Here is a 27,463-nt window from a genome sequence, read left to right on the forward strand (position 1 = left end):
AAAGTTCTTCGCACTTTATATGTGCATTGCATCTGCATTCTTATTTATTACAATTTAAATACAAATATCTAGATAGGATGTGCATACACACAACTGCATGCACTTTCATAATACTCAGATATTGAAGCGAGCTTTGAAAGAAGAAAATACCTCACCTCAAACAGCAGTTATCGTACATTAACTTACGATTAAGCAACAGTAATCCAGGACTTCTAGAATTTTTAATAAAACCCACTAGCCATTGGATCAGTGATTTTAATAATTTACTAGCCACGATTAAAAATGTATTTAAGTTGGTAAAAGATTACTAAATAATAGTAATAATCAGATATGTCACCTAAACAGGGAGATAGAGCTTAAAAACACTAACATTTGGGGGTTGTGGTTGGGGTAGGATGTTTATATTTACAAAATAGACTTAACTGAAACATTTGACACAAAAAATTCACTAGCCGTCAGGCATGGTAATAGTAGTTACTTAGTAGCCCAACATTGAATATCACTAGCCATGGGAGTGTGGCTACCATAATCTAGAAGTCCCGTCGGGCATGGCAATAGTAGTTACTTACTAGCCCAACATTGAATATCACTAGCCATGGGAGTGTGGCTACCATAATCTAGAAGTCCCGTCGGGCATGGCAATAGTAGTTACTTACTAGCCCAACATTGAATATCACTAGCCATGGGAGTGTGGCTACCATAATCTAGAAGCCCCATCGAACATGGCAATAGTAGTTATTTACTAGCCCAACATTGAATATCACTAGCCATGGGAGTTGGGCTACTATAATCTAGAAGCTCTGACTGGCATGGCAATATTAGTTATTTGCTAGCCCAACATTGAATATCACTAGCCATGGGAGTTGGGCTACCATAATCTAGAATCCCTAAAATAATCGAATGGTGATCACTGTACGATGTATCACTTTACACACCATCTACAACTAAGGGCCAAATTTACAAAGGCTGTTTTTGTCTTCAGCGTATGCAACTAGATGCATTTACGATTCTTAAAAAAAAAAACACCCTAAAAAAAAAAGAGGCTTAGTAAATTCGGCCCCACATGTTTAACGTAACTGGTATTGTGCGTAAATAACGCTGTTATTTGTAGCAAGGTAAACTACAATGAAGTGTATTCATAAACGTTTTACACACTTATTTATTGTGAACTCAACTTGTGTGTACCTGCATTCACACATTGCTGCACAATTGCTATGTGATGTGTTTTGTTTTTTCGTGTTACTGGTTTTTATTCTTTTGCCATTCCTGTGCTACGTTTTAGCTTTTTTTGCACCTAGCTTTAAACGTGTGCTTTAAAAATATCGCCACATTTTATTTTTGGTTTTTCTACCTTTGTTACACTTTCTGTGCATTAAAATAAAATACTGTTGGTGGTAAAGCATAGTTACTATTTAGTACATTTTTCTTAATAGACACAAAACATTTAACTTTTTAAAACTTGTTTTTGTAAATTTAAATTTTAAAATTATTATGATAGTCAATAAAGTTTTGGCTTAATTACAAGTTATACATCTTATGTAGCAAGTTATTGTTTTAACGTCATGTTGTATTTTGTTAGTGTATTATTAATAAATTAATTTCATCATGTAATGCCAACTAATGATAACGGTGTGCACTTTACAACATAAATACATATATACATGTATATACATGTACACAGTCAGGATTAAGTACTGATAAATTAACTTTTAATGTTGATGCATTATTTTGATTATATAATTAACACCTATATCATTAAATGCTATGTCTCACATTTTTAGTTTGGTTATAACTCTTTGCTAAAACTATATATATATATTTATTTTGTTAACTTTGTGTTTTCTGGATCTTTACTGTTTACCATGGAATATTTGTAGCCCGAATAAAAGATCCCTTGCTGCTTTCTGGTAATAGTAACCTATGTAGCCAGTGTTTCTGCCAGAAAGACATTTTTGGGTATGGCACTATGGAATTGAATACAACCACAATTAACAGGGGGTATGGGTGGTGGGGGGAGGGGAGGAGGCTCCCCCGGAAAGAAAATGGGTTAGGTTTAGGGTTAGGGTTAAGAAAATCATTAAATAATTCAGGGCTAACTCTGGGTGAGCAAAACCCAGAGTTATTTTGTAACAAAACAGCAATTATTACATTAATTTTTTTCCGCCAAATGAAAATAAAATTCGCCTGTTGTTCCTACCATTCGCAGTTGGCAAGTTTGACGAGTGGCAGAGCTAGCCCAGAGTAATGATAAGAGGAATTAATTGTGTCAAAAAGTTTATCTTTAAACAAATAAAATCTGCCAAACAATTTGGGTATGGCACCATACCCGCTTTACTGTCTGGCAGAAACCCTGGCTAGCGGCAGTGGATTTCATCTCTCTTCTTATCCAAGAAGTGGGGTATGGCTTAGTCAGCAGAGTGCTCGCATGAGGTGTTTTGGCTGCAAGATCGAATCCTCTTGGGGGACCATTCTCTGATTTTAAAAACCAAATTGTCCCAACCAGTACCCCATGACTGGTATTTCAAAGGCAGTGGTATGTATTGTATTGTTTGTAGAACCAACAAGTTCTGTAGTAATTTTTATTTTAAAAAATATGAAAAGTGTCCGGTTTTGAGGGAATTCCAGTTTACAGAGGGTCCAGTTTGGAGAGGTTTCACTGTTTATGGATACTGATGTATATCTCTCGTTCAAAGGCCGTGGTATGTGCTGTCCTGTCTGTGGGATGGTGCATATAAAAGATCCCATGTTACTTATGGAAAAATGTAGCAGGTTTCCTCACTAAGACTATATGTCAAAATTACCAAATGTTTGACATCCAATAGCCGATGATTAATAAAGCAGTGTGCTCTAGTGGTGTCGTTAAACAAAATAAACTTTAAACTGATGTATATGTATAGTAAATATCCAGGAATCACTATTTCTGTGCTATTATTTATCATAATATTTTACTGATTGTTGAAGCATGTAATATATAACTTGTGGGCCAGCAATTCTCAAACTAAAAGAAAAATGAAAAATTTATATATACAATTTAAATAAATTTTGTAAAGAGAATCTATAATTTAACATACATGTATCCTTGTACGAAATGAGACTGCTTAAATAAGTTCTCTTCTAAAACTTCTTTCATGAAATAAGAATAAATATTGTTAAATAATAGATATTAAATTATTGCACCCCATTTAACAGTTAACTGACTTTTTCCACCCTATTTAACATTTTTAAAAAGAAAAGAAGTAAATTAATAATTACATTTATTCCACTGTTTCGTAAATTAAATATATTATAGAGTAAAATTCATGTTTGATTCTACATATAGAATAAAACAAAAAATAATTTTAGAAAGGTGATAATTTCAATATATTTTGTAAATTTTCTTTTTGCGTAAAAATGTCGATTTTGTAAATGTATTGCTGGCCCCGTGCTGTGTTGTTTGGCTTGCATGTGGTGTTGGCTTTCACCGTGTCCACCTCGTTTCATGTACGTCACTTCAGACGTCATACTTTCCAAAATAGCTGGTCTGCCTGCTGGCCATTCCGTGAAACACATCATCGAGAGATACGAGGTAGACAGACCCTCGGACAAACAGACATCAGACAAACCAGCAGACACCCCACAAACAAGGTTTGAGAGTTTTTATTTTTATTTTTTTAAATGAGAGAGGGGGGGGGGAGGCAGAGAGAGAGGGAAAGAGAGAGACATATATAGAGAGAGAGAGGGAGTGGGAGATAGAGAGGGGGGAGAGAGAGATATACGGAGAGAGATACAGAGAGAGAGAGAGGAGATGTAGAGAGACAGAGAGAGAGAGATACAGAGAGGAACAGAGATAATCTGAGAGAGAGAGGGGAGAGGAGATGTAGAGAGAAAGACAGTGAGAGAAAGAGACAGTGAGAAAGAGCGTGAGAGAGAGTGAGAGCGAGAGAGAGAGAGAGCGAGAGCGAGAGAGAGAGAGAGAGAGAGAGAGAGTGTGTGTGTGTGTGTGTGAGTGTGAGTGAGTGAGTGAGTGAGTGTGTGAGTGTGTGTGTGTGTGTGTGAGTGAGTGTGAGTGAGTGAGTGTGTGTGTGTGTGTGTGTGTGTGTCCACCAGTTGTACAGGGTTCATACAGTTCTAAGTAAAAAGTGGTTGAATTGGAGTGGTCATAATGCCCTTGAATTTGTTAAAAACCCATGAATCTTTTTTTTTTTTTTTATCCTCTTCCAAGTATTTTTAAAATATAATTCTAAAATTTATCATCCAGTATTATTGACATGTTTTACTAGTCTGTCATTTTATAACAAATATATAAAACACTATTAGACACACTGTTACAAATACGGATGAAACTATATGAGACCAAGTGTTACAGTGAATACAAAAGTCTTTTCTGTTTTCAGTAAAGACCTCGGCAGATCCGAGAGCATGAAAGGGAGAGGCGAGGTAAGGAACACATTTATAAAAAACAGTATACGCTTTGTATGCTCATAAAAATGCTACCATAATTATTTCCAGCCCTACCCCTAAAAAAATTAATTGTATAATACATGATACAGTAGTAAAACAAATCCATACGGAGATACATTTGTACATCAGTAAAGTCAAGTTACCTCATTGTAAATATACAGGGGGTGGGACGTAGCTCAGTGGTACAGCGCTCACCTGATGTGCCATCTATCTAGGATCGATTCCCGTCGGTGGACCCATTCGTTTGTTTTTCATTCCAGCCAATGCTCCACATCTGGTGTACACATAACAAAGGTCATGGTGTGTGCTACTCTGTCTGTGGGATGATGCATATAAAAGATCCCTTACTGCTAATCGAAAAGAGTTAAGAGGCACTTATTACCACCATCGTCGATCTTAATATTGAATATTAAATCTAATTTATGTTTTATTTGATTTTTCAGAAAAGTGATCGTCCCACTAGACGTGCCAAGAGGTAGGCATAAACACTGTTGGTATTTAGTTTGTTGTAAACACAGGGCAGAAAGTTGCCTCACAATAGTTATTTATTTATTTCAATTTATTTCCGTGCCTAAATCCAATTAAGGTTCAAGCATGTTGTCCTAGGCACACACTTCAGCTATCTGGGCCATCTGTCCAGGACAGAGGGTTAATTGTTAGTGGTTAGTGAGAGAGAGGAGGGTGTAGTGGTCGTACACCTACCCATTAAGTCGTTAAAACTCACTCTGGGTTGGAGCTGGTACCGGGCTGTGAACCCTGTACCTATACCAGCCTTATGTCCCATGGCTTAACCAGGATCCCACCAACAATATGAAGTTGCTTAGAATTGTCCCTCTCTTTACAATGATGGTAGCTGGAACCATGTCATTGTTGGCTTGTTCGAATTTTTTTTTTTGTGTTGGTTTTATTTTGGGGGTGGAGTGGGGATCTTTTCTTGTTCTTTTTGCTTTTAGCTTTGAAGGGAAAGTTCTCAAGTTCTAGAGTTTTTGGTTTTGTTCAAAGAGAATTAAAGTTGGCCAAAAGTTAATATATTTAACTAACAGGTTAAACACGTCTTTAGTTTAAAGTTTTAATGCAGCTACAACACTGCTGTTCAAATGTTAAAAGTTTAAGATTTTTTTATTATACATATTTAGCTTAAACATAAAAATATAAAATGACACCTTAATGAGGGGATTGCAAGGAATTTACCTTGATATTTTTAAAAGGTAAAATTCAGGTTTTGCCTTGTAAAGTTCTAAACTCTCTGATCATGGAGTTGTAGGTGGGGGGTTCAGGCTTTTCCCCAGGATTTTTTTAAGGCGCTTACATATTTAGCATCATTATAACACAAAAATCAAGCCAAAAGAAGTGGGGTAGTGAGTTGAAAACAGTTAAGTGTTTGTCTTCAATCCATCAAATCATGTTGGGGTTGTTTTTGTGTGGGAGGAGGGGGGGGGGCTTTTTTCTAAAAAACACCCCATCAATTCCCCACCCCCAACAACTTCATAATTTGCGTCATGTTGTTGTTGTTGATTTCAGCGTCGTGTTAAATGCTTGTTGTGATTTCTGCTTGTAAAATACCTAAGCTAAGAATGCTGACTTCACAGTATATTCCATTAAAAAAAAAAACTACCAAAAAAACCCCAAAACGTTAATAAAATAAAATTTTACTTAAAAAAAAAAATCCAGCTAACTTATTAAATGTCATCTCACAGTTTAACAAATATATATCTAGCATTATCTAACAAATATGATTATTGTAAACTAATTCAGTGCACGTTTAACTGCAATTTGTATAAATACTGCATGCACATTTCCCGTGATCGCGATCTCAGTGCGAGCTCTCGACCATAGGTACAAAATTAACAAAGACAGGAAATAACGAAACTGCAGTTAGGTATTCATTGATGCAAACAACTATTGTTTTTCTACACATTTACATCAAGATTTACTCCTGTGTAATCGTATTGTTCATGTCCGCAACGATATCTCTTGACACGTGGGTGTCAGCTGACTCTGAAGCGTGACGTATATTACGCCGAGAGCTTTCCTCAGTTCAGCCAACAAACGTTTTTCCTAACGTTCGCGAACTACTTGATTGGTGTCCGTCGTGTCCATTTGGTTTAACGTGGAGCGCACAAAACAGTGTAGCGAACGTTTTGTTTCCGCTCGGTCTGGCTGAACTCAGCCCTTGGGATAGCCGACATGTCGTTCGGCCCTGAACTGGCATGTGTTATGCTATTATGCTAATTGAATATTTGGTATTATTATGTTTGAGGTGTCGAATAGATTATGTAACCGTTTGTTCACATCAGAAGATAGAAAATGACGTTACGGATCACAGCTCCATTGTTTTGTATACATGTTACAAATTAAGCCGACACGGTCCTGCAGTTAAGGCGCTTACCAGACATGAAGGCGCTTACTTGGCTGACTAAGGGAGCACGGGCCGTGTCGGCTTATCGCTCTAGGGAAACCCCTGGGGTTGGTGGGGTGGGGTGGGGGGAAGATTGGCAGTATCTACCCCCTCCCCAAAATTTACTCATCTGTGAACACAAAACACTAATCTTATTTGATAAGTTAAATGGAAACTCCTTTTTTTTTTCTCTTTTTTTTTATGAAATGATGCTAAATTCATCACAGCCACTATACAGCCCAGTATATAATAATATTGTTTAATCTATATTATTATCTTTCATTGCAGTGATGTTGAGATGGATGACAACACTGTTAAAGCTCTCAACCAATCGGGTAGCTCTTCCACATCAAGTCTGTCCAATCGGTGAGTCCCTTTCAGTTTAAACTTACATGTACATTTATTTTATGTTAAATCCACTTTGTAAACTGGGGGCGGGATGTAGCCCAGTGGTAAAGCGTCCGCTCGATGTGTGGTCAGTCTAGGATCGATTCCCGTCAACGGGACCATTGGGCTATTTCCAGCCAGTGCACCACAACTGGTATATCAAAGGTTGTGGTATATACTACCCTGTCTGTGGGATGGTGCATATAAAAGATCCCTTGCTGCTAATTGAAAAGAGTAGCCCATGAAGTGGCGACAGCGGGTTTCCTTTTTCAATATCTGTGTGGTCCTTAACCATATGTCCGATGCCATATAACTAAATAAAATGTGTGTCGTCAAATAAAACATTTCCTTCTTCCTGGTAAAAATATTGCTTAAAAAAGTATTGAAAGTACAAGTTCCGCAGTGGTCTCGTTAAACAACAGAGGCTAACATTTTGTTCTTCACGATAGAAGCTTGGAGAGCCCAAACGCCTTACAAGAAACCATGAATGAGATTACCGCAGACTCCGACTTCGAAGTCGACACAGAATTACCTCCCTTGAAGAAGGTCCTTGGCGACGATGTCATGAAGAAACTGAAACCAAAAGAGAAGAAACGACAAGAAGTTTTAAATGGTAATGTACAGTTTTAAAATGGTAATATACAGTTTTAAAATGGTAATGTACAGTTTTAAATGGTAATATAGAGTTTTTAAAGGGTAATATACAGTTTTGAAGGGTAATATACAGTTTTAAATGAGTTTTAAATGGTAATATACAGTTTTAAATGGTAATGTACAGTTTTAAATGGTAATGTAGAGTTTTTAAATGGTAATATACAGTTTTAAATGGTAATATACAGTTTTAAATGAGTTTTAAATGGTAATATACAGTTTTAAATGGTAATATACAGTTTTAACTGAGTTTTGAATGGTAATATACAGTTTTAAACTGTAATATATAGTTTTAAATAGTAATATGCAGTTTTAAATGGTAATATACAGTTTTAAACTGTAATATATAGTTTTAAAGGGTAATATGCAGTTTTAAAGGGTAATATACAATTTTTAAAGGGTACTATACTGTTTTAAAGGGTAAATTAATATACAGTTTTAAAGGGTAATATACAGTTTTTAAATGGTAATATACAGTTTTTAAGGGGTACTATACAGTTTTAAAGGGGTAATATACAGTTTTTAATGGTAATATACAGTTTTAAAGGGTAATATACTGTTTTAAATGGTAATATACTGTTTTAAAGGGGTAATATACAGTTTTAAAGGGGTAATATACAGTTTTTAATGGTAATATACAGTTTTAAAGGGTACTATACTGTTTTAAATGGTAATATACTGTTTTAAATGGTAATATACAACTGTGATATATAAGATGTAGATTTAATCCACTGACCTTAGGTTTTAGGTAGGATAAAATATTTTTGCCTGTGAAATAGAAAGAGTGCATATATCGGGAATTAGCATCAGTGGCTTTAAATTAATAGAGAATTCTACAGAAGTGGTTGTTGGATGCCATTTATCTTACGAGTTCTATCGAAAGAGTAAAAGCAAGTTAAATACATTGTTAAACAATCCTCAAAAACCAGGCCAGGGCCCCGGTCCACGGAGCGATCTTAGCCCTAAGTTCAACTTAAGTGCATAGGGTAGCTATGTGCTTAAGGTAATCTTAGGGCTAAGATCGCTTCGTGGAACGGGGCCCTGGTGCTTATAAACCTTTTGGAGTCTAGACTCGAGACTCTGATAGAGTCTGAGACACTAATGTCATGACAACGCCATACAAATTGTATGCGTGTGACATCATTACAGATCGAGTCTTATAAGCACAGGCCCAGGATTAAATGATCTTTAAACGTCTTTTCCAACTAAAATTTGTTGAATACACTTGTGTTTGCTGTTAACTTGTGCATCACAGAGCAGTCAATTTGAGGCTATCTTATACATCACAGAGCAGTCGGTTTCAATCCTGCTTATTTCATTGGATTGTATGGCTTTGGTGTCTTGTGCAGAGGTCTGATGTTTTGAATTTGAAAATTATAGGTTGTTTGATGTAATTTCCTAAATATGTTCTTGTGTTGTAGAACAGTTCTATGTAATTTTCTAAATATTTATATTATGTTGTAGAACAGTTCTATGTAATTTTCTAAATATTTCCGTTGTGTTGTAGAACTGTTCTACACGGAGAGGGCTCATGTGCGGAATCTGAAGATTCTCGATCGCTTGTTTCATCGCCTGATGCTTTCAGAGGGCGGCGTCACGTCCGACCTAGCCAAAGCCTTGTTTCCCAACCTCGATCAAATGATTTCCTTCCACTGTAAGTAGCCATTGTTTCCTTTCATTGAATGGATGTTTTAATTCATAGCTATTGTTGTACTGCAACTCAATTTAAACCTGAAAACAATTGTTTATTGAAGTCAGACATGGTTTGGATTGGTGTGTCTTTTTTCAGTTCACTCTCTGAGTCTGTGTCTCCGTGTATCTGTCTCTCTGTGTCTGTCTCTCTCTCTCTCTCTCTCTCTCTCTCTCTCTCTCTCTCTCTCTCTCTCTCTCTCTCTCTCTCTCTCTCTCTCTCTCTCTCTCTCTCTCTCTCTCTCTCTCTCTCTCTCTCTCTCTCTCTCTCTCATTCTCTCTCTCTCTCTCTCTCTCTCTCTCTCTCTATCTCCCCTTCTCCTTCTCCTGTACAAAATTAAAACAAAATATGGCCAGTGACTTGTCTTGGGACAGATGGGGGGTCTCTATCTGTTCGTCTGTCTCATTTTACATAATTGTATCAATAATATTTTCATATACTTAGCTTTTCTGACACCCAGTAGCTGATGTGTATTTTGGTGTTGTTAAAACTTTCATCCATCCATCCATCCATCCATCCATTTGCTGAAGTGTCATTATCCAGAATTCCATTTCCTTTCTTTGCCTTCGTGTTGTATTTTGTTTGTTAGTTCTGTATGATTTGTTTGTTTACCACTGCAGGTAGTATGAATAATGAGATGAAGAAACGTAGACAGGAGAGTCCATGTGTCGACCAAGTTGGTGATATTTTATTAAGAAGGGTGAGTTTTCAGTTCTTTTAATTTGGGGACAGGATCTAGCGCTTAGTCTGTAGAGCTCGAGCCCTTAGTCTGTAAAACTCGAGCCCTTAGTCTGTACAGCTCGAGCCCTTAGTCTGTACAGCTCGAGCCCTTAGTCTGTAGGCCTACAGCTCGAACCCTTAGTCTGTAGAGCTCGAACCCTTAGTCTGTACAGCTCGAGCCCTTACTCTGTAGAGCTCTAGTGCTTAGTCTGTAAAGCTCGAGCCCTTAGTCTGTAGAGCTCTAGTGCTTAGTCTGTAGAGCTCGAACCCTTAGTCTGTAAAGCTCGAGCCCTTACTCTGTAGAGCTCTAGTGCTTAGTCTGTAAAGCTCGAGCCCTTAGTCTGTAGAGCTCTAGTGCTTAGTCTGTACAGCTCGAGCCCTTACTCTGTAGAGCTCTAGTGCTTAGTCTGTAAAGCTCGAGCCCTTAGTCTGTACAGCTCGAGCCCTTAGTCTGTACAGCTCGAGCCCTTAGTCTGTACAGCTCGAGCCCTTAGTCTGTACAGCTCGAGCCCTTAGTCTGTACAGCTCGAGCCCTTAGTCTGTACAGCTCGAGCCCTTAGTCTGTAGAGCTCTAGCGCTTAGTCTGTACAGCTCGAGCCCTTAGTCTGTACAGCTCGAGCCCTTAGTCTGTACAGCTCGAGCCCTTAGTCTGTAGAGCTCTAGTGCTTAGTCTGTACAGCTCGAGCCCTTACTCTGTAGAGCTCTAGTGCTTAGTCTGTAAAGCTCGAGCCCTTAGTCTGTACAGCTCGAGCCCTTAGTCTGTACAGCTCGAGCCCTTAGTCTGTACAGCTCGAGCCCTTAGTCTGTACAGCTTGAGCCCTTAGTCTGTACAGCTCGAGCCCTTAGTCTGTAGGCCTACAGCTCGAACCCTTAGTCTGTAGAGCTCGAACCCTTAGTCTGTACAGCTCAAGCCCTTACTCTGTACAGCTCTAGTGCTTAGTCTGTACAGCTCGAGCCCTTAGTCTGTAGAGCTCTAGTGCTTAGTCTGTAGAGCTCGAACCCTTAGTCTGTAGAGCTCTAGCACTTAGTCTGTAGAGCTCTAGTGCTTAGTCTGTACAGCTCTAGTGCTTAGTCTGTACAGCTCGAATCCTTAGTCTGTAGAGCTCTAGTCCTTAGTCTGCAGAGCTCTAGCACTTAGTCTGCAGAGCTCTAGCACTTAATCTGTAGAGCTCGAGCCCTTAGTCTGTACAGCTCGAGCCCTTAGTCTGTAGAGCTCTAGTGCTTAGTCTCTACAGCTCGAGCCCTTAGTCTGTAGAGCTCTAGTGCTTAGTCTGTACAGCTCGAGCCCTTAGTCTGTAGAGCTCTAGTGCTTAGTCTGTAGAGCTCTAGTGCTTAGTCTGTAGAGCTCTAGTGCTTAGTCTGTAGAGCTCGAGCCCTTAGTCTGTACAGCTCGAGCCCTTAGTCCGTACAGCTCGAGCCCTTAGTCCGTACAGCTCGAGCCCTTAGTCCGTACAGCTCGAGCCCTTAGTCCGTACAGCTCGAGCCCTTAGTCTATACAGCTCGAGCCCTTAGTCTGTAGAGCTCTAGTGCTTAGTCTGTAGAGCTCGAGCCCTTAGTCTGTAGAGCTCTAGTGCTTAGTCTGTAGAGCTCGAACCCTTAGTCTGTAGAGCTCTAGCGCTTAGTCTGTAGAGCTCGAGCCCTTAGTCTGTAGAGCTCGAGCCCTTAGTCTGTAGAGCTCGAGCCCTTAGTCGGTACAGCTCTAGCCCTTAGTCTGTAGAGCTCTAGTGCTTAGTCTGTACAGCTCGAGCCCTTAGTCTGTACAGCTCGAGCCCTTAGTCTGTACAGCTCGAGCCCTTAGTCTGTACAGCTCTAGTGCTTAGTCTCTACAGCTCGAGCCCTTAGTCTGTAGAGCTCTAGTGCTTAGTCTGTACAGCTCGAGCCCTTAGTCTGTACAGCTCGAGTACAGCTCGAGCCCTTAGTCTGTAGAGCTCTAGTGCTTAGTCTGTAGAGCTCGAGCCCTTAGTCCGTACAGCTCGAGCCCTTAGTCCGTACAGCTCGAGCCCTTAGTCCGTACAGCTCGAGCCCTTAGTCTGTACAGCTCGAGCCCTTAGTCTGTACAGCTCGAGCCCTTAGTCTGTACAGCTCTAGTGCTTAGTCTGTAGAGCTCGAGCCCTTAGTCTGTAGAGCTCTAGTGCTTAGTCTGTAGAGCTCGAACCCTTAGTCTGTAGAGCTCTAGCGCTTAGTCTGTAGAGCTCGAGCCCTTAGTCTGTAGAGCTCAAGCCCTTAGTCTGTAGAGCTCAAGCCCTTAGTCTGTAGAGCTCTAGCCCTTAGTCTGTACAGCTCGAGCCCTTAGTCTGTACAGCTCGAGCCCTTAGTCTGTACAGCTCGAGCCCTTAGTCTGTAGAGCTCTAGTGCTTAGTCTGTACAGCTCGAGCCCTTAGTCTGTACAGCTCGAGCCCTTAGTCTGTACAGCTCTAGCCCTTAGTCTGTACAGCTCGAGCCCTTAGTCTGTACAGCTCGAGCCCTTAGTCTGTACAGCTCGAGCCCTTAGTCTGTACAGCTCGAGCCCTTAGTCTGTACAGCTCTAGCCCTTAGTCTGTACAGCTCTAGCCCTTAGTCTGTACAGCTCGAGCCCTTAGTCTGTACAGCTCGAGCCCTTAGTCTGTACAGCTCAAGCCCTTAGTCTGTAGAGCTCTAGCCCTTAGTCTGTACAGCTCGAGCCCTTAGTCTGTACAGCTCTAGTGCTTAGTCTGTACAGCTCAAGCCCTTAGTCTGTACAGCTCGAGCCCTTAGTCTGTACAGCTCGAGCCCTTCGTCTGTACCGCTCTAGTGCTTAGTCTGTACAGCTCGAGCCCTTAGTCTGTAGAGCTCTAGTGCTTAGTCTGTACAGCTCGAGCCCTTAGTCTGTACAGCTCGAGCCCTTAGTCTGTAGAGCTCGAGCCCTTAGTCTGTACAGCTCGAGCCCTTAGTCTGTACAGCTCTAGCGCTTAGTCTGTAGAGCTCTAGTGCTTAGTCTGTACAGCTCGAGCCCTTAGTCTGTAGAGCTCTAGCGCTTAGTCTGTAGAGCTCGAGCCCTTAGTCTGTAGAGCTCTAGCGCTTAGTCTGTAGAGCTCGAGCCCTTAGTCGGTACAGCTCTAGCCCTTAGTCTGTAGAGCTCTAGTGCTTAGTCTGTACAGCTCGAGCCCTTAGTCTGTAGAGCTCTAGTGCTTAGTCTGTACAGCTCGAGCCCTTAGTCTGTAGAGCTCTAGCGCTTAGTCTGTACAGCTCGAGCCCTTAGTCTTAGCTCGAGCCCTTGTAGAGCTCTAGTGCTTAGTCTGTACAGCTCTAGTGCCCTTAGTCTCGAGCTCTTAGTCTGTACAGCTCTAGTGCTTAGTCTGTACAGCTCGAGCCCTTAGTCTGTAGAGCTCGAGTGCTTAGTCTGTAGAGCTCGAGCCCTTAGTCTGTACAGCTCGAGCCCAGTCGGTACAGCTCTAGCCCTTAGTCTGTAGAGCTCTAGTGCTTAGTCCGTACAGCTCGAGCCCTTAGTCTGTACAGCTCTAGTGCTTAGTCTGTACAGCTCGAGCCCTTAGTCTGTAGAGCTCTAGCGCTTAGTCTGTACAGCTCGAGCCCTTAGTCTGTAGAGCTCGAGCACTTAGTCTGTAGAGCTCGAGCCCTTAGTCTGTAGAGCTCTAGTGCTTAGTCTGTAGAGCTCGAGCCCTTAGTCGGTACAGCTCTAGCCCTTAGTCTGTAGAGCTCTAGTGCTTAGTCTGTACAGCTCTAGCCCTTAGTATGTAGAGCTCGAGCCCTTAGTCTGTACAGCTCGAGCCCTTAGTCTGTATAGCTCTAGCCCTAGACTGGTGTATATTAAAAGTCGTGGTATGTGCTGTCATATCTGCAGGAATGTGTATATAAAGAATAACTAGTTAATGATGTCGGATATCTGCTTTATCCTGTGAAGGTAAAAATGGGAAGATTCAGCCTGCACAGGATAAAGCAGATATTTGACATCATTTACTAGTTATTATCTTTATCCATTTGACTTTAAAAATTAAGGGGAAAAGCTATTATTTCTGGGGGGTTTTAACCACATTGTATGATGACCTAGAGGTCAAATGAGCGATTTTGTAATGTAGCCAGGATAGCCAGGTCGCAGGATAAATTAAAGCTGCAGATGGAAGTAATGGGTAAAACACTCACCTGATGCACAGTTGATCTGGGATTGATCCCTGTTCGTGGCTTCGTCGGGCTATTTAGCTCTCGTTCCAGCCAGTGCACCACGACTGGTATACTAAAGGCCATGGTATGTGCTATCCCGTCTGTGAGATGATGCATATGCTACTAATTGAAAAATGACTATATAAAAATTGTCAAATGATTGACACTCAGTAGCTGATGAGCAATAATCAATGTGCTCTAGTGTTGTCGTTAAAGTAAATAAACTTTAATAGATCGTTGTGCTGGGGTGTCGTTTTCTATTTCAAACGATAGTGGTTCGACAGGTTTTCAGGTGTCGTTAAACAGACATTCCTTTCCATTATCGTACTGAATGTAATATAGTGAGTGCAACCTGTATCGTTAATGAAGGTGTTGTGTTTCAGTTCGACGGAGAGGCTGGGGAGGAATTCCGCCAGGGATGTGCCGAGTTCTGCAGAAATCAAACGTTCGCCCTGGAAGCCCTGAAGAAACAGCAGCGCAAAGACCAGAGGCTTTCCCAGTTCCTTAATGCAAGTTTTTAAAGTATTAACTCGGAAGTAGATCATATTTGTCCATTCATTTGGGATGTCTGTGTTGGTAAAACTTCAAGTTTAGATTTGATGATTTAATATCGTATGCAGACTTTAATGTTATGGAGGGTTGGGACATACCCCAGTGGTACAGCACTTTCTTGGTGTGCAGTCGGTGTGGGATTGATCCCTGTTGGTGGGCCCATTAGGTTATTTCTCGTTGCTGCCAGTACACCACATCTGGTATATCAAAGGCCATGGTATGTGCTATCCTGTCTGTGGGGTGGTGCATATAAAAGATCCCTTGCTACTAATGGAACAAACTGTAGCGGGTTTCATCTCTAAGACAATGGTTAATAAATCAATGTGTTCAAGTAGTGTTGTTAAACAAAACAAATTTTAACTTTTAACTTTATTAGCAGAGGATTCTCCCCACTCTTCTTACTCACGTTCTCTCTCTCTCTCTCTCTCTCTCTCTGTCTGTCTGTCTGTCTGTCTGTCTGTCTGTCTGTCTGTCTGTCTCTCTGTCTCTCTCTCTCTCTCTCTCTCTCTCTCTCTCTCTCTCTCTCTCTCTCTCTCTCTCTCTCTCTCTCTCTCTCTCTCTCTCTCTTTCTCTGTCTCTCTCTCTCTCTGTCTCTCTCTCTCTCTCTCTCTCTCTCTCTCTCTCTCTCTCTCTTTCTCTGTCACTCTCTCTATCTCTCTCTTTCTCTGTCTCTCTCTCCCTCTCTTTCTTTCCCTCTTTTTGTCTCTCCCTCTCTTTCTCTGTCACTCTCTCCCTCTCTCTCTCTCCGTCTCTCTAACTCTTTTTGTCATACTCTCTGTCTCTCTTTCTCTGTCACTCTGTCTGTCTCACTCTTTTTGTCACTCTGTCTCTCTCTTTCTCTGTCACTCTCTCTCTGTCTGTCTGTCTGTCTCTCACTCTCTCTCTCACTCTCCCTCTCTGTCTGTCTCTCTCACTCTTTTTGTCACTCTGTCTCTCTCTTTCTCTGTCTGTTTCTCCCTCTTTGTCTCTCTTTCCCTCTCCCCGCTTGACCATGGATTAAAATAATCACTCTCTTTATAACTATTGGCGAAACATTTAAGATAACTGTATGCACGTTAGTTGTGGCAAAAACATTATTTTAAGATAGTGTTAACTGGTGTTTTGTGTTTTTGTTTCAGGAGGCAGCTATGAACCCACTGTGTCGCAGGTTTGAGCTCAAAGACCTCATCCCCACCCAGATGCAGCGTTTAACCAAATACCCTCTTCTCATAGACCAGCTCCTTAAATATACTCAATGTAGGTCACACCTGTTATTTCAAAGTCACCAAATACAGGCTATTTTGGGTGTACAATCTCTTGCAGGGAGGAGGGGGTGGGGGGGCACAAGCCAGATTTTTATATTTGTATAGAGGAGGACAAAAAAAGTACATTCTGCCCCACCCCTCTTTGAGTCCAGAAATGAAAGTTGTTTGGACTTGTCCTTGATTACATATTTTTAATTGTCTGGGATATTTTTTTTCTTCAAATTTTAAAAATATTCTAAGGTCACCATTTTAGGTTGTTATGCAATCCTAACCATAGGGCCAATTTCAGTACTTGATCACAGAACAGAACAGAACAGAACTTTATTTCACTCAAAGCCACCATCTCCTGGCATCAGATGAGTACATTATATAAATTATATGTACATATACACGCATACGTTAAGTGACAAGTGTTTATAACAAACAACTAAGATTAAGCTATATAAAATGGGTTTTCAGGAGGTAAAGTGATTATTTATAATATTAACAAGTTCACCAATATTAAAATTTCCGTTATGTTATTTTTCAAAACCCACTTCCATCCACGTGAGTCATGGTTTACATCTGGCTTTCATGAAAGTAACCAAGTGTTGAAATTATACTCATATGTCAGACACCCTATAGCCGTAGTTTTAAACGTGTTGAGGTGTCATTAAGATGAACATTTCTGTCAACAGCCCGACCTGAAACAAATGGCATATTCCCCCCTATATAAGTAGACTGTTCCGAACATCCCAACAGCCAATAGAACGGCGTAAAATCTTCCAATGAGTCCTCTGTATCCTGTTCCGGTCACATGGCTAAAACGTCCTTCTTTCTCCTTCGCTGTTTCGGTTCGGTTCAGTATTCATAAAAGAGAAACAAAATAGTTCGAGTTTTCTACATTCCTTTCTTTTGCAGCATCCTCTGAGGAGTACCAGCACCTGGAGAGGGCCCAGAAGAAGAGCAAGGCAATCCTGGCGTACGTGAACCAGGCCGTGAAGGAGTGCGAGAACTACCACCGCCTCAAGGACATGCAGAAACGCCTCGACAAGCGCTCCATAGAGAACTCAAACGACCCTCACGTAGAGGAACTTAAGGTAACGTGTATTGTGTAAAAGATCCCTTGCTGCTAATCGAAAAGAGTAGCCCATTAAGTGGCGACAGTGGGTTTCCTCCCTCAATATCTCTGTGGTCCTTAACCATATGTCGATGCCATACAACCGTAAATAAAATGTGTTAAGTGCTTCGTTAAATAAACCATTTCCTTCCTTCCTTTCCCTCCCTCTCTCTTCTTCCCTCCCTCACTCCCTCTCTTTCTCTCTTCCTTCCACCCTCCCTCCTCCCCTATCTCTCTCCGTCTCTTTTCTCTATTTGTCTCGCTCATTTTCTCCTCTCTCTGTCCGTCTGTCTGTCTGCCTCTCTCTCTCCCTCTTATCTCTTTTCTCTATTCGTTTGTCTCTCAGTCTCTCCTCTCTCTGTCTGTTCATCTCATTTCTCATTGTGTATCTCTCTCTCCCTCTCCCTCTCCCTCTCCCTCTCCCTCTCTCTCTCTCCTCTCTCCTCTCTCCTCTCTCTCTCTCTCTCTCTCTCTCTCTCTCTCTCTCTCTCTCCCCGTCTCTCTCTCTCTCTCTCTCTCTCTCTCTCTCTCTCTCTCTCTCTCTCTCTCTCTCTCTCTCTCTCCCTAACATAATTACATACAGAATACAAAAAAACTCATCCTTTTTCCTTGCAGAAGCTGGATCTGCTGCAGCACAAGCTGGTACATGACGACCACCTGATGTGGCGGCTGCGCCCGAACCGCCTGATGGACGTGCACGTGCTACTGTTTGAGGACATCCTTGTGTTGCTGCAGAAGCAGGATGACAAGCTGATCCTCGGCCAGATCAACCTGTCGCCGCGCGTCGACCGCGACACCAAGGACCGCGACGCCAAGGACACCAAGGACAAGTACAGCTACACGCACAGCCCCGTGCTGCAGATACGCAACCTGCTCGCCAGAAATGTCGCCGTCGGTGAGTAACGCAGCGCGGTGTGAGTGGAACACGGTGTGAGTAGAATATGAGGTATGAGTAGAATATGTGGTGTGAGTAGAGGAATGCAGTCCAGTGTGAGTAGAATATATGTGGTATGGGTTGGTGAGTAGAACAGTATGAGTGGAGGATAGTGTTCCAGTGTGAGTAGATTATGTGGTATGGGTAGGTGAGTAGAACACTGTGTGAGTAGAGGAATGTGGTCCAGTGTGAGTAGAATACAGTGCTAGTAGAATATTGGCTGTGGGAGTAGGTGAGGTCCAGTGTGAGTACGATATGTGCTGTATGTGAGTAAACAGTGTGAGTATAGGAATTGCTGTCTGGTAGAATTTGGTATGAGTAGAAAAGTGAGTAGAGGAATGCGGTCCAGTGTGAGTAGAATATGTGGTGCGAGTAGAATAGTGAGTAAAGGAATGCTGTCAAGTGAGTAGAATATGTGGTGTGAGTAGCATACATTGAGTCAAGGATTGTTGTCAGGTGTGAGTAGAATGTGGTGTGAGTAGCATCTCAATATCAGTTTGGTCCTTAACCATATGTCTGACGCCATACAACCGTAAATACAAATGTGTTGAGTGCATTGTTAAATATAACATTTCTTTCTTTCTTTCATGTTATTTTGTATCCTTTTACAGATAAAAAAGCCTTTTTTGTTGTAAATACATCTGCAATTGGACCTCAAATTTACGAGTTCGTCGCAGAATCTCAAGATCAAAGGAAAAAGTAAGATTTGTTTTTCTTTCTTATTATCCATATTGCATATCTATCTGAGAATGAAAGCGTATTTGGAAGCATGTCGTGCTTGCTTATTAATGTGGACTGTGTGTGTTGGGAATTGGTTGGAATTTCATCCTCAATCATTGGTTGTAATCGGTTTGCACCAAGCGATCAACTTTCAATTAGTAATCAGTTAGAATTATGTGAACATAAGGATTTTAATTATAAGGACCATGCATCTGTTGTTGTGTTCACTCTACAAATGACAAATTTTACCCTGAATAATTGTTTAATATCTTTTATTTTTGTACACATGAAAACACATGTTGTCTGTAGGGTGTTAACATGCGAATGTGTTTTTCAGGTAGTTAAAACAGTTTACTATGTTGTCTGTAGGGTGTTAACGTACGAGTGTGTTTTTCAGGTGGTTAAAACATATCAATGACCTCGTGGATGAGCAGAAGAAGCAGCATCTGAAGAGTCCCTCCAATAGTAATATGCAGCCCACCCCCCAGCAGGAAGAAATTACATTAATACGACAAACATTAACACGGTAAGTTAATAAGCAGCCCACCCCCCAGCAGGAAGAAATTACATTAATACGACAAACATTAACACGGTAAGTTAATAAGCATCCCATCCCCCAGCAGGAAGAAATTACATTAATACAAAAAACATTAACACGGTAAGTTAATATGCAGCCCATCCCCCAGCAGGAAGAAATTACATTGATACGAAAAACATTAACACGGTAAGTTAATAAGCAGCCCACCCCCCAGCTGGAAGAAATTACATTAATACGACAAACATTAACACGGCAAGTTAATATGCAGCCCATCCCCCAGCAGGAAGAAATTACATTGATATGACAAACATTAACACAGGGCTTGTAGAATTTTATAAAATCCACTAGCCATGGGATCAGTGATTTTAAAAATGTACTAGCCATGATTAAGAATTAACTAGCCCTACTTTAAATAAGTACAATTTTACAAATAGTAATAATCAGATATGTCACCTAAAGAGGGAACTTGAGCTTAAAAATCCTTAGATGGGGAAGGATATTCATATAAAATTTACAAAATATGTAACTGCAGCATTTGACAATGGGCTTTTTTTCCACTAGCCGTCAGGCTAGTTATAGTAATTATTTTTTAGCCCAACACTGAATATCACTAGCCATGGGAGCCCACCCCCCAACAGGAAGAAATTACATTAATATGACAAACATTAACACAGTAAGTACAGAGAATGGTATCCAGATATTTTCTCCAGTATTATGTAAAGCTTTCCTGCCCCCTCCCCCATCAACAAGAAGGCGAGATGTAGCCCAGTGATAGTGTTCCCTTGCTGCTAATCAAAAAGAGTAGTCCATGAAGTGGCGACAGCAGATTTCCTCTCTCAATATTTGTGTGGTCCTTATCCATATGTCCAACGCCATATAACCGTAAACAAAATGTGTTGAGTGCATCGTTAAATAAAACATTTCCTTTGTTTCCCCCACCAACATCCCTTGCTGCTAATCGAAAAGAGTAGTCCATGAAGTGGTGACAGCGGGTTTTCTCTCTAAGTATCTGTGCAATCCTTAATCATATGTCTGACGCCATATAACAGTAAATAAAATGTGTTGAGTGTGTCGTTAAATAAAACATTTCTTTCTTTTTTGCTCTGTATATTATAAATATATATATATATTTGTTATATTTTGAACGTTTCAGCGAGCACTCCAACCAGAAGTACGACTCTCCGTCAGCGGAAGCGAGAGCAGAACCGTCGTCGCGCCCAGCTGGTCTGGTTGCGATAAACAACCCCGAGGTAGCCGACGTCTACCAGGTGGCCGACACGACACACCACTTGATACAGCCCGACGAGGTGGACATCTCCAACACTGTCACCACGGTCGCCGAGTCTGTGTGCACCCCTATTGGTAATTTAGACTTGTCCCATAGCTGTGGGTATTTGGTGTGTAGTGTATTGCTTTGGAACTATATTGCTGTGTAGCTGATAAAGGAGACGATAAAAACTAAATTGTATTGTTCTATGGTTAGTGATTTTATCAGAGATGTTGGATAGAGAAGTTTCCAGGACAAGATTTATTGGTAGTGTTTCTGATCTAGGATTTTGAAACATTGCGTGCCTGTAACATTAAGAATAATATAAAGAGTTAATTTCTGAAATGTAATTTTGAAAAAAACATGCTTTTTTAAAGGCTTTTTATTGCTGTAAAGTTACTAAATAAATGAATCACCTTAAAATTGGTATGATTTGACATATGTGTATATATTTAAATTTTAATATTTTTAATTCCCCAGTTATTTTATTTTATTATTATTATAATTTTTTTAATGTATGACTTGTACCTTCCCTAAATATGTTTGTCTTGTTCTTTCTTTTAGTCTTCTTTTTTTTAAAATATCTGGTCAGCCTTTGTTATATGAATTTCTAAATCATTTCTAACTGGTGGTACAGGGTTTAAACATTTATGGTGGGGGAGGCAGGGGAAATTATCTAGTTATTTCCCCTTGCATTGAGCGTCGTCAGTTATTTCAAAAGGTGGGGGTTATTTTTACTCTTGCTTTGTGTGGTTTTAATACTTTTTACTCCAGAATGCTAGTGGATTTATTGAAGTGTAGAGCTTACTTATTATAACATGCATTCCCTATTGAATACTGAAAGCTGTTCAGTTGCCTGGGGCGACTGAAAATCAAATTATTATAGGAGGAAATTGAGACTTAATTGAATATACGGTGAAACTCTCAACACTGGAATTCTCTCAAAACCAGATGTTTTTCAGTCTTCTTTTTAAATATTCCCTACAAAATGTATCCTTTATAAACTGGACACCCTTTAAAAGTGGATTTTTTAACTTGATCCCATGGGTGTCTAGTGTTAAAGGGTTTCACGTTATCTGCTAGTACTTACTTATATATAACATGCAGTGTGTTTATATGATTATTTATGTTACTTTCACTGCCTGGATGGACTGGCAAAAGTTAATGGAATATCTCATATTATGGAAATAGCCATAAGCTACCTGTAAAATAACATTATGAAATGTTATTAGGTCTTGTGCTTGAAATGTTTGAATGATTGGTTTTAGATTTTAGCTTTAAGCTTTTTATTTGTTGGTTTTAACATTTTAAATTTGTTTATTTGTTTGTATGCTGCATTTTGATTTTGTTTTAAAAGCTCAATGTCTTCTAAAGTACCTAACTAGTCTAATTTAAAAGTTATAATTAGTATAATGTATATGCAAGTAGAAATATTGTCATTAAATTAAAGAAAAAGAAAATAAAAAACATTTGGGTGTGGTTATAAGCAAGTTGATAGTTACATTACCTAGTTAGTGAGAGAAACAGTCAAACATTTTCAGTTGGGGTTTTTTCCAGTGAAAGAAATGATAGGTAATTTTTTTTTAAATTACAAAACATTTTTATTATCTTTTAATTATTATGTTTTTCAAAGGAAATCAAGTAGATGTAATATTCTCTCTCTTTTTTTTTTTCACCTAAAATAATTTTCACAAAGACTAAATTTGATCTGAAATTCTGAAGAATGACGCCCAGTGATAAAGTGCTTGCACGGTCAGTCTAGGATCAATCCCCATCGGTGGGCACATTGGGCTATACCTCATTCCAGCCAATGCTCTACAACTGGTATATTAAAGGCCATGGTATATGCTGTCCTGTCTGTGGAATAGTACATTAAAAAGATCCCTTGCTACTAATGGAAAAATGTAGCGGTTTTCTTTCTAAGAGTATACATGTATGTTCAAAATTACCAATCGACTCACCTTTGGCTAATAAATTATAGTGCTTTAACGGTGTTGTTAAACAAAACAAACTTCAACTGAAGGATGACTTTTGTTTAACTACGGTATATAGTTTTAAGATCATTTAAGTTATTTTTAAAATCTCTGATCTTATAATTGGATTTGTTTATTATTCTTCCTCTGTACATTTCAAAGTACAATGTAGGATACACCAAGACAATATATGTCATTTTAACCTAGGATTCACATTATATCCATTGAAATCATTGATTGTTTACTTAGTGTTAATATATCACCTTGCTTTAAAATTATATTAGACATGCTTATAGAAACAAATAGTCATGTTAGATTGCAATAATTAAATAATAACAAGTAGATATAGATATATATTATATCTTTCGTTTTGTCTTCTTTTTTAAAAATAATTATATTTCGCTTTTTAAAATTTGCATGAAATTTACATATTTATTTATTTTTTGCTTACTGCTAAATTGTTAAATGGCTTTAACAGACAAAACAGTGGCAAAGTAGTAAAGTTTACATAAAAGGTTTAATGTTTTCTGACACCACCCACCCCACCAATAAAAAAGAAAAAGAAAAAAATATTTGTTTATTTATAACTGTTAGTTTATTTTTGATATCGAAAAGAGTAGCCCATGAAATTGTGACAGTGGGTTTCTTCTCTCAATATCTGTGTGGTACGCCATATAACTGTAAATAAAAATGTGTTGAGTGAGTCGTAAAATAAAACATTTCCTTCCTTCCTTAATTTTGATGGCCCTAACATATCTGTGGCACAATTTTAAAAAACCGGCCTCGGTGGCGTCGTGGTAGGCCATCGGTCTACAGGCTGGTAGGTACTGGGTTCGGATCCCAGTCGAGGCATGGGATTTTTAATCCAGATACCGACTCCAAACCCTGAGTGAGTGCTCCGCAAGACTCAGTGGGTAGGTGTAAACCACTTGCACCGACCAGTGATCCATAACTGGTTCAACAAAGGCCATGGTTTGTGCTATCCTGCCTGTGGGAAGCGCAAATAAAAGATCCCTTGCTGCTAATCGGAAAGAGTAGCCCATAAAGTGGCGACAGCGGGTTTCCTCTCAAAATCTGTGTGGTCCTTAACCATATGTCTGACGCCATATAACCGTAAATAAAATGTGTTGAGTGCATCGTTAAATAAAACATTTCTTTCTTTCAATTAAAAAAAAAAATATATATTTGTTTTTTAAAGAAGAAAAGAAAAACTTCACTTTTCGGTTGAGGTTAAAATAGAATTCCAGATCAAAGTCATAAAAATTCTTATTTTTTCAAATAAAAGAGGAACATGGTGTGTTAATGCTTTAATTGTTTAGCTTAAACATTAACTATAAAATATTTCAATATGTATGTCAAAATGTCTCTTGCTTTGAGCTTACCTATATATCTTTTCTTTTCTTTATGTATCACAACTTCACTGTTTTACAATACGCATGCTGTATATCTTCACCGAACCTCTCGTATTGTGTTCTTGGGGCGTTCTTACTGTCGGTGTGTATTCACCTCTATAAATACAATTACAGCTTACTTAGACACAGTACACAACACAACTATAATATCAACCAACAACCTATAGTTGTTTTTTTTAAATAGAGGATTCGTCACAAGTATTTTTTAATATGGAAAATATCAATCGAGTCTATGTTAATCAGTATTTGTCGAGGCTCTGCTGAGATAAATACCGATTAACTAGATGAGGTTGATATTTTACATATTAAAAAACACAAGTAGCGAATTCTATTTATCCTATAACACTTCTAAAATAACATTTTAATTCAATTTTAGTAAATCACAGTACTAAAGTCGTTGCCATCGGTAATATGACGTCATCACGATTAGCACAAATTAGGTTGACGTCACGAACTTTAACTAATTCTTTGACAACGTTACACTCAGATATACAGGTCTTGTTGGCTTGTAAAGAAATGTCTCATCCACAGCAACACATTACCCAGAGACCGTACAAATTTGCATACCATTATTAACCAGGTTAATACACTAAATTATCACATGGGTTTATGACATGGATATCATGGGTAAGTTATAGGATAAATATAATTATGAAGTGTGAGCTACACAGTTTAAAGGTGTTTTTTACAGGGTATACGTATACATATATATTCCCAATAATGAGATAACAAGTGTTATTCCTACTTACAATGTTCACGTAAGCACCGCAAATCAGTGTGCGATTTTGAGGAGATTCCGGGAGCCCGAGGCTCACAACAATCATATAGGACTCTCTAGCTTGGCTAGCATACGAGCCTGCATGGCTCGTAAAAAATAATTTGTACAAATTACATTGATTCTTTGAAATAACACAGTCAACATATATCTCAAAATCCTGGGAAACCACAGTCTTGAATAGCGATCTTTTCCATGGTTTCGTGCAAAACATTTAGTGTATCTTCTGTTTTACTGGAGACGCACGGTAGGGCTCGCTGGGTTGGTGGTGGGCTCTACAAGATTTGCAAACATTTAGTGTATGTTCTGTTTTACTGGAGACACACGGTAGGGCTCGCTGGGTTGGTGGTGGGCTCTAAAGATTTGCAAACATTTAGTGTATCTTCTGTTTTACTGGAGACGCACGGTAGGGCTCGCTGGGTTGGTGGTGGGCTCTACAAGATTTGCAAACATTTAGTGTATCTTCTGTTTTACTGGAGACACACGGTAGGGCTCGCTGGGTTGGTGGTGGGCTCTAAAGATTTGCAAACATTTAGTGTATGTTCTGTTCTACTGGAGACACACGGTAGGGCTCGCTGGGTTGGTGGTGGGCTCTAAAGATTTGCAAACATTTAGTGTATCTTCTGTTTTACTGGAGGCGCACGGTAGGGCTCGCTGGGTTGGTGGTGGGCTCTACAAGATTTGCAAACATTTAGTGTATCTTCTGTTCTACTGGAGACACACGGTAGGGCTCGCTGGGTTGGTGGTGGGCTCTACAAGATTTGCAAACATTTAGTGTATGTTCTGTTCTACTGGAGACACACGGTAGGGCTCACTGGGTTGGTGGTGGGCTCTAAAGATTTGCAAACATTTAGTGTATGTTCTGTTCTACTGGAGACACACGGTAGGGCTCACTGGGTTGGTGGTGGGCTCTAAAGATTTGCAAACATTTAGTGTATCTTCTGTTTTACTGGAGAGACACGGTAGGGCTCGCTGGGTTGGTGGTGGGCTCTAAAGATTTGCAAACATTTAGTGTATGTTCTGTTCTACTGGAGACACACGGTAGGGCTCGCTGGGTTGGTGGTGGGCTCTACAAGATTTGCAAACATTTAGTGTATCTTCTGTTCTACTGGAGACACACGGAAAAATAGGAAAAATCATGCAAATGAAGTCAGTATTCAAGGGAGTTAACTCAGTGGTACATTTTCCTTTGAACCAAAAAAGCAGTTTAATGCAGTATTTTCACTCACAAAAATTGTCTAAAAATTGAAACAGTCTTAATTAGAAATGAAAACAAACATAATACCACCTAATGTTTAACTACAACTTGGCAAAACCTATTTTGTCTAGTTTTAACTTTACATTTATATATATATATATATATATATATATATATATATATATATATATTTGTATATTTGTATATTTGTACCAAACCACCTGCCAGAAGGGTTTTTTTAAACTTATTTTATTTTATTTTATCTTTTTCACCTTGACAATATTACTACTTTGCTGTTGTTTTGACTGTTTATTTATTTAACTAACTCACCATATGGCTCCTATGCTCGAGACCTTTTTATTGTGTTAACAAAAAACTATGCTGCATGATACCCATACTGGATTTTACCATCGTATAACAGAGAAACTACGTCGGAACGACGAACGGTTAAAGACCATTCTTGAGGAAAGGGAGACAATTCTTAGAGAGATGAGAAACCATGGTTACACCGAGAAGTCGACCGACTCCCAGGTTAGTTTTAAAGAATGCCAGCCCAAACTGATTAAAACAAAAACAAAATCAAATAAATTTGCTGATAGATATATATATAAAACTTGCATGAATATCTGAAGGTTTCTTAAACTTTTTCAATGTTAATATGAATGTAATTTAATTTAAAAGTATTTGTAAATCTTTCTAACTTTTAAATAAAATAATTTTAAAATTTTAAATAAATAAATATATATATATATATATAAAATGCACAGCAGATTTAAAAGATGTATTTTACATTTATGTGAATTTGACCATAATGTTAAAGAAAAAAATAAAATAAAATAAAATAATGAATATAGAATTTGGAATAAAAATTAAGAATATTTTAAAATTTTAAAATTTACATGATCATATTTCTATTTAAATCTGCATATATGATTGCCAAACTGATCAATATTAACAGAAATAGTATAATTGTAGTTTGTAGTAACACATGAATATTCATTTTGTAAAAAACATACTTTAATTTGGTTATTCTTAATTCAATTGTTAAAAAAAAAAAAATCATTAAAAATGAAAGATTATTTTAAACATAAAAAACATAATGAAATTAACCAACCAAAACCAAAAAAGAGAAAAAGACTTAAAGGCATACTGTCACGGATTTAAAGACCTTATTTCTCTAAAAATGGATAATAAATAAAAATTACATTAATTGTTGGAAACCAAATCTAGCTATCGCATCACCTTAACTCAACCATGATGGAGTGAAATCCATGACATCCCTCTCGGCAATTTTAGTTTTTGAATTATGCACCATTGCCATAATTCAAATA

The 27,463-nt window shown here is 39.0% G+C and overlaps 1 protein-coding gene across 15 annotated transcripts in view; it reads left to right on the top strand.

Annotated features, from left to right (window-relative positions):
• The window catches only part of LOC121386174 (rho guanine nucleotide exchange factor 11-like), a 178,999-nt gene that overhangs the window by 139,721 nt on the left and 11,815 nt on the right, over positions 1 to 27,463 (top strand). For 11 of the 15 annotated variants that reach the window (XM_041516978.1, XM_041516973.1, XM_041516971.1 and 8 more), the window contains 15 exons: positions 3,495 to 3,624; positions 4,374 to 4,416; positions 4,884 to 4,915; positions 7,127 to 7,204; positions 7,675 to 7,838; positions 9,384 to 9,530; positions 10,187 to 10,266; positions 14,804 to 14,929; positions 16,091 to 16,208; positions 17,117 to 17,295; positions 17,931 to 18,210; positions 18,861 to 18,948; positions 19,367 to 19,495; positions 20,661 to 20,869; positions 26,554 to 26,663. In XM_041516978.1, coding sequence (XP_041372912.1) covers positions 3,495 to 3,624; positions 4,374 to 4,416; positions 4,884 to 4,915; positions 7,127 to 7,204; positions 7,675 to 7,838; positions 9,384 to 9,530; positions 10,187 to 10,266; positions 14,804 to 14,929; positions 16,091 to 16,208; positions 17,117 to 17,295; positions 17,931 to 18,210; positions 18,861 to 18,948; positions 19,367 to 19,495; positions 20,661 to 20,869; positions 26,554 to 26,663 — 1,913 coding nt within the window. The remainder of the gene's footprint in view (positions 1 to 3,494; positions 3,625 to 4,373; positions 4,417 to 4,883; positions 4,916 to 7,126; positions 7,205 to 7,674; positions 7,839 to 9,383; positions 9,531 to 10,186; positions 10,267 to 14,803; positions 14,930 to 16,090; positions 16,209 to 17,116; positions 17,296 to 17,930; positions 18,211 to 18,860; positions 18,949 to 19,366; positions 19,496 to 20,660; positions 20,870 to 26,553; positions 26,664 to 27,463) is intronic. The other 4 variants (XM_041516976.1, XM_041516974.1, XM_041516972.1 and 1 more) reach the window with 3 other exon arrangements.

Source organism: Gigantopelta aegis, chromosome 12 (genome assembly GCF_016097555.1).
Source record: "Gigantopelta aegis isolate Gae_Host chromosome 12, Gae_host_genome, whole genome shotgun sequence".
Classification (NCBI taxonomy): Eukaryota; Metazoa; Mollusca; class Gastropoda; order Neomphalida; family Peltospiridae; genus Gigantopelta; species Gigantopelta aegis.